Genomic DNA, 11,099 nt, shown 5'->3' with positions numbered 1-11,099 from the left:
AAGAGTCTGACCTGTGGTCTCAGAGTATTGGCTTGGATAATGGGGCTCCTGGATTAAAGCTGCAATAATAGAGATAGGGAAAACTTTCCATAAAGTTAAACTTATTCTTGGAGTTTAAAGATGAGAAGAAAATCAGTACCCTTGTGCTGTGTGAGACCTGAAGCTGATGCTGACAGAACTCTCTGTGTCTATTCTTACTGAACTATCCGAGTCTGACTTTGTTTTTTGTAGCAAACTAGCTATTACTTTTTCCAGCTCTACAAAGAAGTATGGTAGACAATAGTCTCTGAGTTTGAATCCAAGTGTTTACAATATAGGCTGCTGATCAATCCTCCACTATCTGAAGAAGGACCTTCCCTGCTACCATGAGCCCATCTCCGAATTAACCAAAATATGATCAGATAAGAAATAATGGCTCACTCTATTGTGTTTTGAGGGATGGGTGGTATGGTGGTGCCATTGCTTTAGGGAGAGAGGTTAGACAAGCAAAAGAGGTGTTTGCTTCACTGTATATGGGTATCGGAGTGAAGAGTTGACAGAGGCTCTTTCCCATAACTAATCTCATGCCAGCTTCATAATAGTGGCTAGAGGTAAGGCAGCTGCCATCCTTACACAGCCCACACAGGTGGACGTGCGCACGCTTGTAGAAACTAACCAACCCATCCAAGATCCTGACAAGCACTAAATCCTCCTTCTGGAACCGCCTGACAGAATCAATGCTCTACAATACTCTCCAAATCCCTCCCTATTCTCAAAGGTGATGGGTGAGTGAGAAGCTTTCATTCTCTCATTAGTTTGTCTTGTAGAAAGGCAGCTTGAGAAAGGTGGGAAACAGGGCACAGGCAGATGAATGAGACAGAGAGAGGAGACACAAAGGGACGGGTTAACGCAGCTGCTTACACATGTTCTGGAATGCGGATGGTGACTTCCCTCCAAAGAAGACACACTTCAGTGACATCTCCCTTCTTCTACCTGGAAATGAACACTCCCTTCTTTATGCCCGCTTTGTGCTCCCCATGAATTTAACAAGGATCAATGAACATCAAACTTAATTACTCAAATATTACCTTCACCTAAAGATGTCTCCTTTCTGGAGAGGGAGATTATTAGAGTCACACTGATTCATTAAGTCAATAGTTTAATGGGTTCTCTATGTACTACTATGTAGTAGGCAATTTGAAACTACATTTGATAAAACAGACTGTATCTGTCTGTCTGTCTGCCTATCTACCTATACTTATATAGATATAGATATTTGTTTTTTGGGGACGGTGTTTCTCTGTATAGCCCCATCTGTCCTGAAACTAATTGATCTATAGACCAGGCTGGCCTTGAACTCAGAGATCCACCTACCTCTGCCTCAGGAGTGCCAGGTTTAAAGTCATGTACCTGACTGATAGATGTATATTTTAAACTTTTTGAAGCTTACACTTTAGAGACAAGGTGCCAATGATGTTATATGTTGCATTGATGGTGATGGTGGCTTTGAGGTTTAGGGTTTTACATTAACTTGAATTGTAAAAGAAAAGCTTTATCCAGAACAAAACACAAGAAAAAGAAGACAGATACTTTGGGAGAGATTTTCCAGGGACCGAGGAGATGCATACAATATACAAAGATTGTGGAGGCATGGATGGTGTGGTCCATGAAGAGCAGGGAGCCATGATAGCCACACACAGAACACACGAGATCAGAGCAATAATAAGGAATCAAATGTCATAAGAAATTATAATGACATTGACTTCTACTTGGGGGAAGAACGGAAATGAAGCAGGTTTAAGTACTGGAATTATGTGACAAGAATTTCAACTTTATGACTATGGCCGAGAGTGGACAGCAGAGAAACATGGACAGAACTGGGAGTTAGGCGGTTATGTGAAATGCTGGTGGTTTAGATCAGATAGCAGCCAAACAGGTGGCGGACGAAGTAAGATTTCAGTTTGAAAATGGCTTGGGTAGAGTTTGTGATATTAGAAAGGAGGTGTTCAACCAAGAGAGAGGGGGGAAAGCGACCCTGTCCTTTTGGCTTGAGCCATGCCCACAGGAAGAAAAGATTCTGAGGAGAGATTAGTACTGGTGGCCATCCAAAGATAACTAAAATGAACCGAATGTTCGTGTTCTCCCAAAAGTCAATGTATTGGCAGTTGGAGACAGAGCCCGTGGGATGTAACTAGCGTATGAGGGCGAAGGCTTGGGAAGAGGGTTCATGCCCTAGTAAAACGATAGATAGGAGGGTACATATTCTTCCCACCTCTGCAACAAGAGATTCTCTGAGAAGACAACCACCTGTCAGGAAGAGTTCAGGAAGTATGCTTTTGCCACATACTAGATTCACTAGCACCGCGGCTTTGGACTTTATCTCTGGGACGTGTGAGCCATACGTGTTCATTGTTTGAGCCGTGTCGTCAAGCAGCCTGAACGAAGGCAAGAACTGACCTTTGCAATCACAGCTGACCTTGAGTCATTTCGAAGGGTGGAGGAGGCATAAACGGAAACTCAATGAAGAATAGGAGGTGAGAATCTGGAGGCCTTGAGGGTTCCGTTTAAAGGGAGGGAGAAAAGGAATAAATACCTTCTCCTGATGTAGTAGGACTACCTACCAAGTCAAAACGTGGTTCCCGCAATGTTTGCAGAGGTTAGTGGAGTAGTTTCACAGAATGCAGCTGTTACCAGCTGTTCTCATCCCCATCATTAAGCAATTAATTAATCACAAATTTCTAACTTCTCCGGCTATTTCATAAATCAAAATAAGGGGCCTTATGCCCTGGAGAGCCGGTTGGATGAGAAGTAGTAATGTAAAACGTGACAGGAAGGTCAAGGAAGGGGGCAGGCTTGGGTTGGAGACAGAAGTCTCTTACCAAACTCTCCTGCCCCAGTTCCTGATTTTCTTTTCTCACCAGGGAGGATGATCCTTCCCCCTCCCACTCCTTCCTCCTTTGCCTTTGCGCCCCCTACTTCTTCAGCAGCGGTTCTTTCTCAGTGCAGGGCTCTCTGGAAGCTCGGCCCATGCCAGCCCCCTCTTCGCCTGCCTCTCTGTGCAAGGCAAGAGGACGAGAGCGCAAACTCCAACAGGGCAGGAGCGGGCGTTCTGACGGTGTGCGAGTCAACTCCGGGCCGGGACAGAGGTGCCGGCCGCGCACCGGGTGCGGGTGCAGAGCCAGAGCGTGGCCCGCAGCCCTCAGGGCGTGGGCGAGCCGGCCGCGTGTGCCTCGCTGTTTGACGCGGGCACCAGCCAATCAGGGCGTGCGGCCAGGCTGCCACGTGACAGGCGAGGCGGCCCTTTTCCCAGCGCGGCCAGAGGGAGGAGAGGAGCGAAGCCAGCCCTGAGCCTGGGAGCGCAGCGGCCACGGAGGAGGCGGCGGCAGGCGGGAGCGGCAGCGGCGGCACAGGCTCGGGGCCAGCCCAGCGCGCATCTCCGGCACCCTGCGCTGCGGAGAGCTCGGAGGAGCGCGGGAGCCGCGACACGGGAGTGGACAAAGCAAGATGGCAGGGATCTTAGCCTGGTTCTGGAACGAGAGGTTTTGGCTTCCGCACAATGTCACCTGGGCAGACCTGAAGAACACGGATGAAGCCACCTTCCCTCAGGCGGAGGACCTTTACCTCGCCTTCCCCCTGGCCTTCTGCATCTTCATGGTGCGGCTCATCTTCGAGAGGTAAGAAGGGCCGGAGCGCCTGCTCTCCTGCACACACGCACACGCGAGCACACTCGCCAGCTCCGTGGCGCACGCCCCCGCGCTCGGGCTCACACCTCCCAACCTTTGTGTTCACCGTGGGGTTCCCGATCCCTCGACCGGGCTGGCCTCTGGGGAGCTAGAGATGGTCCGACTCGCCTGTGAATGTCCTCCGGGGCTCCGCTAAGGGGCCGCGGAGAGCTGGGTCGCCGCCCGCGCTCCTCCTTCCCCGGCTTCCTCCTCACAGAGAGGGCCGGCGAACAAAGGTGAGCGGTGGCTGGCCGCGAGGAACCGCTGCGAGGGGGCTCGGCCGTCTCCATCGGAGTAGCACTTGGCGCTTCCAGGCAGGGCTTCTCCTCCGAGGCTAGCCGCCACCCACTTGACATCCTGGAACGATGGTCCCCAGCGCGGCCCGGAGGGAGGAGGAGCGCACACACTTCCAGCTCTTCCACTCCCGCACGCACGAGGGAGACGGGGCCGCGCTGCAGAAGAATTTGCCCGGACCTTTGGGGCTTCTGCTTGCTCTCAGACTTCCATCCCTGACACCGTTTTTAGGCCCTCAGTTCTAGGAAACGGTGACGAAAGCACTCTGGATCGTTAGTGGTTTCTTTAAAAGAGGGCAGAACAGAACCGGTGCCCATCATACAAAATGGTCATTTGAAATCGATAGTAGGACTCCGTGACTAATCATAGGCTTCTTGCTGGTATCGGAAGACTCTTGACACGTTGAAAGAATTGTCACAAAATATTTGGTATGAGTCCTCAATTTGGTTAGGTCTCGCGATTGTAGCCACATACAAACTTAGGTTACTCTCACTGAGTCAGTCTTAAGTAAGTCACGAAACTAGATTTTTGCCTGCTGTTTATTCAACACGCACTCGTGAAACAAAACCGGCACCGCACACTTCTTTCTTTTAACTGAAAAAAAAAAAAGATCGCTGTCCTCTTTCCCCCTCCCACCTCCATTCATCAGTGACTGAATTTCTTAGATCACAGATACCCATTTCCACTCCAACCTCCCTGCCCTGCCTCCTGCTCGCCTTGGCTGTTTCTCAGGCTGCTGCTGTTATCTTGTTTACTCTTGATCTGCCTAAAACCATTCTTGAGGATGTCAGAATGTATCTTTTGTGTCTTTGTTGCTCGAAATAGTATCAAAGCTTCCTGGGAACAAAAAAGTATGATTTGTTTTAAGGAAGGTGCATTTTTTTTCAACTGGCAGTATTGTGGCTTGTGCACTAAAGATCAGCTGTTGCCGAGCTACAATCGTCTTGCACAGAGGACAACCCTCCTGTTTGAAAACGATTGGAATCCAGTGCCCATATGCCATTGATCTTATCCAGCGCTGAAACTCGCTGTGAAAAAGCGGGTGCCTTTGAAGGCTGCAACTGTTTGCTTGGGGAAGGCTAACCTTGCCATCTCTGCAAAGACAAGGGCTTCTCACATCGTGGCTGGGTGACACCCCATGAAATCTGTCTGCGTTTGGGTAGCTACTTTAAAGGAGATCTTGAGTTGTATATCTTGGAGCACAAACTGCATGGCAGCTGATGAACCATATGTGAACGCTATATTTTCCCAGCATTCTTTTCCATTCTGATTCTGGGCTCTTCAGTAGGCTGGGAAAATATTAAAGATGAAAAATAGCTTGGTTTGTACTTGGCTTTCTTTGTCTTAACACACACACACACAAGTGATGTAATATCTGAAGACTGAAGGTTCAGTTTTCTTTCTGCAGAAATATTTTTTCTTATAATCTTATAACTTGATTTAAGAGTTTATACCCAAGAGTCAATTGTGATATTTCTCTCTCTCTCTCTCTCTCTCTCTCTCTCTCTCTCTCTCTCTCTCTGTGTGTGTGTGTGTGTGTGTGTGTGTAGGGAGAGAGGGAGAGAGGGAAGGAGCTTTTTCAAGGCCATAGGTATGAGTAGCAGACCTCTAATGGGTTGACGATTAATACTTACGATTAATCTTCAGAGTAAGGACACACTGTCACACCTGTACGGTGGGGTGCTGCTGACTTGTGGAGGTGAACTACTTTGCTCCTTCCTCCTAGAGTGCTGACAGCTGTGTCTGACTACTCAAACTCTGCTCTCTCAAAGTCGGAGGGCAATTACACACGGAGTTAGAGGGTCTGCAGTTTTATGTTTTGATCAGACCCCAAGTGTCCATTCTGCTATTCAGCCTGTGGGACCCATCTCATCAGTGTCCACCAAGGGCCTGAGTCAGTGTAATTGAGCCGGCCCGCATTGTTGTCAGAGGTACAGCTCACGCTAGGCACCGTTTCGATCTGCACAGGAAGCTTTTTCTTTGCACTGTTCTGGAATGGCTAACATTGATGAAGCCCGTTGTAATAGAGACGAATCTTCCAAGAGTCGATGCTTTGGCTGTCCTTTATTTCAAGCGTGAGAACGTATCAGGAGACCCATGATTATCCAAGATCTCATTCTTCTTTTGAAGTCAGTCATGCTTTTTCAGAAACAAAATTGACCAACTTGAGCGCGTTCTCTTTAGTCTTGACATTTCTGCCTACACAGAAAAGCACTAATGAGTTGACTGAGTTGGGTCTTGTCAATTGAACAACTCCATTGTTTTTGTCTTTCCTGCCACTGTCGGGGTGTGACAGAGGGGGCACTAGTGACCAGTGTCATTTTACAGCAACATATGGAGAACAGTTTGGTAGCCCAGTATGGCTGGTGAAATAGAGCAGTCTAGAGTCACTGACTTGAGTCTGTGAAATGCCCAGATCTCTGGCTTTTAGTAACAGCCTTGTATTCCTCTTTGCCTTGGGGAGAAATGGAAGGAGCAAGTGTACATACTACCCAATTAGCAGAGTAAAACTCTTTAAAAAACAAACAAAACAAAACAAAAAAGCAGCATCTCTTAGGATGAAAATTGTGCCGTCTCCCGTTATGTTGGTGACTTAATGATAGAAACAATACTTAATAATGTAGAATTATCATTGGTTCCATTTCTTGATTTAATGCTTGTTTAGGCTCTGCAGTCTGTCTCTGGGAATTGTAACAAACACCTTTAAGCCCAGCACTTGGAAGGCAGAGGCAGGAGGATCTCTGTGAGTTTTAGGCCAGCCTGGTCTACAACTCGAGTTTCAGGACAGCTAGGACTACACAGAGAAACTCTTGTCTCAGGAAAACAACAACAACAACGAAGTGTTTTGCTATGGTATTCATAAATAACAGAATTAGTTGTGCCCTGTTAGGAAATAAAACTTAAGAAAGGCGACTTTACAGCATTCTAGTTGGATCGGGGCTTCTATCTGTTTATTTCTCAAAAGGAAATGACTGTTGTAGTTCGAGGATGCTTTCTTGGTACTTATGGCATGAAAATCTTATTTTTATTATTTCCACATGAACTGACAAAGGGTGTATTTGTGGGGCAAGACATAGTGCAGTGTGCAATGAGAATTACGTCACATGAGTAGGCATATGTCATCTGAGAAATTCTTCTCTTTTTCCCCTCATGTGAATATTTACTCTTGTGAGATTTAAAGCAAGGGACACTATACCGCTTGACACAATTGCCTTCCTATGGAATAGATCTTAAAAGACTTCCCTCCTAACTTGGCCAACCTTGACCTCTGTCTCTTTTCTCTTGTACCGTAAAGCCTCTGGCAACTACCATTGTACTCTCTGCTTATGTGAGAGTGATTGTTTTAGGTTGGGAGATGTGTGTGTGTGTGTGTGTGTGTGTGCACGCGCGCGTGCACAGACACACACACATGCACATATGTATTATGTATGCATTTGCTAATTATTCTCTAAAGACCTGGCTTATTTCACTTCATCTATGCAAATGAGAGGCATTCTTTTCTTGAAGGTCAGAGAGTGTTCCCTTTTGTCTGTGGAACTCATTTCTCTACCCACTTGTTGATGAGTGAGCTGCGTGGATTTGGCTGTTACCAATCACGATGCAACAATTGTGGCTGTGGTAATGCTGCTAGCTCTTTTTGTTTGTTTGTTTGGTTTTGGTTTTTTGAGACAGGGTTTCTCTGTAGCTTTGGAGCCTGTCCTGGAACTAGCTCTTGTAGAACAGGCTGGCCTCGAACTCACAGAGATCCACCTTCCTCTGCCTCCCGAGTGCTGGGATTAAAGGCGTGCGCCATCACTGCCCGGCTATGCTGCTAGCTCTTTACTGAGTTTTCTGGCTATAGAAAGGATGGAGTAGGTAGTAGCTGTGTGGTAGGCCCTTACCTAGCAACCATAGGTGTCAAGGTTGCTTTTCTTTCCAAATTTCTGATTCTTGTCAATCTCCTGTATGAATATTGTTAATTATTATCTCATGAGATTCTGAGGAAGCTAACCATCATCTTTTGGTAAGCAGAAATAAGCCTTCTCTGAGTAAAGGTGTTTTTGTTGTTTCCATAAAAATGCTCCAGGCAATCATTTTGCTTCTTTTTAAAAAGTATCTTTCATTTGTGTTTTGAGACAAAAGAATCATTTGGGGTGTTATCACTTGTATTGCAAAACGTTACAATATTCCTGCCTAACCCAAAAGGACGCTTCTACAGAGAAAACAACTGTTTGATTTCTTCAGCTGTCTTTCTCTTGGAATCCAGAGTTGAGCTGACATCTGATGGCGTGAGAAAGCAGTAGTAGCTCAACGGGGTTGGCTGTCAGTGCCACACCACATGAAGTGTGCCATCCCCTCAGGAGCTGACACCAGGCCAGCAGTGCTCAGCCCCAGAGTGACTCTCTCTTCCCCCATCAGGGAACAGTAGCCTTAGTTCTGTTGAAGGCAGGGTCTGCCCACCTTTGCTTATAGCTTATCTCCTGTCTCTGCCTTGTGAGGGATGCAGAAGAGGAAATAAAGGAGTGGATGATGTGTTGGGGGCTGGGAGGAGCGAATGGAGGACTACCTTGAAAAAGTGCAAGAAGGGATTAAGCGCAGCACTGCAGGATGTTGCTACAATGTACTCCTTAGTGAAAAGGCAGGTGTCCTCAGACACAGTTGAGAAGAGTGAAGTAACTTTCACAGGAGCGTTTTCTCTGGGTGAACTCAGTGTTATGTATGAGACTCTAAAAATGTGCCTTAAGCAGCTTACTAGATAAAGGTGTTATTGAGATGAAAACTGTGGCCATAGAGAGCTATAAGAGGCGATAGTTGGGCTTGCACACAAATGGTTCTTCTTGAGGGTGTTTCACCCGGGTTGGGAAAAGATGTTACCATGGGCGTTTTGAGGGTAGACAAGTGAAATGGACAGTGTTATTTGATGAACTTTTCATTCAGCAAAATAAAAGATTTGTATTATGAGGTGTAATAATTTGGCTATTTTAATAGGTTGGCTTGGGGTGAAAGGCATGCTTCCTTGACATTCTTAATGAACACTGCCATAGGGTAGGGGAAGTTCGTGAGAAACTTTAACACTGTCACCAGTGACTTGATGACGGTCTGTATTATAGCACTAACGCCCTGACTGCACTGAGGACATTTCTGCGAGACTCTCTGGTCCCCATGCGGAGGGAGAGCTGGGTAGCTTTCTCAGGGTTGCTAGCTTCAAGGGCGGTTCAGAAGTACTTGTCTGTGCGGAGAAGGGCAGCTAAAGGGACATGGGTTTCAGGTGAATTCTTCCTCGCTGTTACCAGGCTTCGCTGTGTCTTCCTTAAGCCTCCTCACTAAGCCTCGTTGACGAGCCCTGGGACCAGAGTGCTCGCTGGATGGTGGAAGTGTTAAGTTCACATTTCTCTCCCATTGCCAGACAAAACCAATTTTCCTAAAGTAACTGCTCATTAATTTCTTGTAAAGTAAAGCCTCTCAAAAATTTATATTATTTTCCCCCTTCCATTGTCTATTGATCACTTCTTAAATACTTTGGAGTGTTATCGGGGTCACAGATTTGATAGCGCTGTTGTGTCAGTCACCTTCCGTCTTTTCTCTTTGTCGTCTAAAGTTAAGTACGCAGCCCTCTTCTAGCACCCCTGCTCACCTCAATCATTTTTATTCTATAGCTTCCTTCTCCTTTAAAATGACGTCATGCTAGGGACAGTGGTATACACCTGTAATCCCAGCATTTAAGAAGCAGTGCTAGGGGATCAGGAGCTCGAGGCTAGCCTGGGCTACATGAAGAGACCCTGTCTCAAAGCCCAAAACCAAACAGCGATTCATTAATGTTATCCTAAGTCACCCTTTCCTGATATGAAGTCTTTATTAACTGTGTCAGCCATTAATCTATAGCATGATTGAGCAGAGGGCGTGGTTTTCACAATGTGTTGAGGGTGTGTCTCTTTTGAGATGAGGCGGGTGATTGGAGGCCTAGGTTGCAAGGGAGAGGCTGCGACTTGTCCTTTATTTATCCTTTTCATTTATTCTACTTGATGTTTGACTATGATAACGATGACCTTTTTTTTTTTACGTTTTGAAAATAATAGTACCAACATTGATTCTCTAATGAGTTTGTTACTGTATGGATTTACTTCACTTAACCATCTTCCAAGACCGCATGAACTGGATGCTAATTTTTTTTAACCCAATTTTACAGTTGTAAGTAAGGATTGAGAATTAGGGAAATACAGCTAACTTTATGCAACTTAAGAAAAAAAAAGACAGTGTGAGTTTCTTGATTTAATAAATTCAGTGGTCTCATCGAAAACCAATAGTATGAAATCACACACATGTGCACACGTACACACAAGTACATACATGGTTTAACGTGTGCACGTTTTTACCATTTGTTAATATACATTTGAACACTTCCTCTGCAATTAAGCCCGTTTCGAATATCTTCGCTCATTATGTCATTCTACACTGCAGCTGGATCAATTCTGCTGAGTTCGGTGGCTTTCTCTAGTTCTTACAGGTTCAGCTATTGATTTCTGTTCCTCTTGCTTTCAGAAAAGCATGTTTTCTAGAAGTAGCATGTCTAGAAGTCCCAAGGAATAACAACTCCAGTGTTCTTGATAGATGCAAGTTGCAGGACATTGTCTAGAGAGACAATGATCCTTGGAAGTCCTTGGCAGGGTGCAGAAGTCGTAGGAGACTTGAAGATGTTTTTTCTGTTGGGATATGAACTGCGCATGCCTCCTTAGACTTTACTCATTTCAAACATTGATCACTTGGTCACATTTTGCTTTTTCTGAAGTCATTCATGTTTTCTTATTGGAACAAAGAGATACGGTGTTGTATTTATTTAATTTTGGCAGAGAAGTGGCAATCCTCCCCCTCCAGCTCCTCCTCTCGCTCTCCCTCCTCCTCGTCCTCTGAATGTTCTTATCTTGGCCTGCTTATCTGGTCATGCTTATTCTCTTGTACATCTTTCTGCATGCTGCATTCCCACGAACATTTGTTAAGAGGCCCCCGAGTCTCCCCAGCAGAGGGATGCCATCAGGAGGAGGCAGTACACACTTGACTCTGGGGTGGGGCAGGAGAATCAGGGTTGGGACAAGGGCAGAGCCAAGAGAAGACATGGCATTTCTGTGA

The 11,099-nt window shown here is 46.0% G+C and overlaps 1 protein-coding gene across 2 annotated transcripts in view; it reads left to right on the top strand.

The window, feature by feature from the left end:
- Positions 1–3,331: 3,331 nt before the first annotated feature.
- Positions 3,332–11,099, top strand: part of Cers6 (ceramide synthase 6) — a 237,699-nt gene continuing 229,931 nt past the window's right edge. The window contains exon 1 of one of the 2 annotated variants that reach the window (XM_075984978.1): positions 3,332–3,653. In XM_075984978.1, the coding sequence (XP_075841093.1) occupies positions 3,484–3,653 (170 nt within the window). In that variant the 5' untranslated portion in view covers positions 3,332–3,483. The remainder of the gene's footprint in view (positions 3,654–11,099) is intronic. The other variant, XM_075984977.1, reaches the window with a different exon arrangement.

This window comes from Microtus pennsylvanicus, chromosome 9 (assembly GCF_037038515.1).
Source record: "Microtus pennsylvanicus isolate mMicPen1 chromosome 9, mMicPen1.hap1, whole genome shotgun sequence".
Classification (NCBI taxonomy): domain Eukaryota; kingdom Metazoa; phylum Chordata; class Mammalia; order Rodentia; family Cricetidae; genus Microtus; species Microtus pennsylvanicus.
Note: the sequence above shows the minus strand (reverse complement) of the source record. Positions and strands in the feature narration are given on the sequence as shown.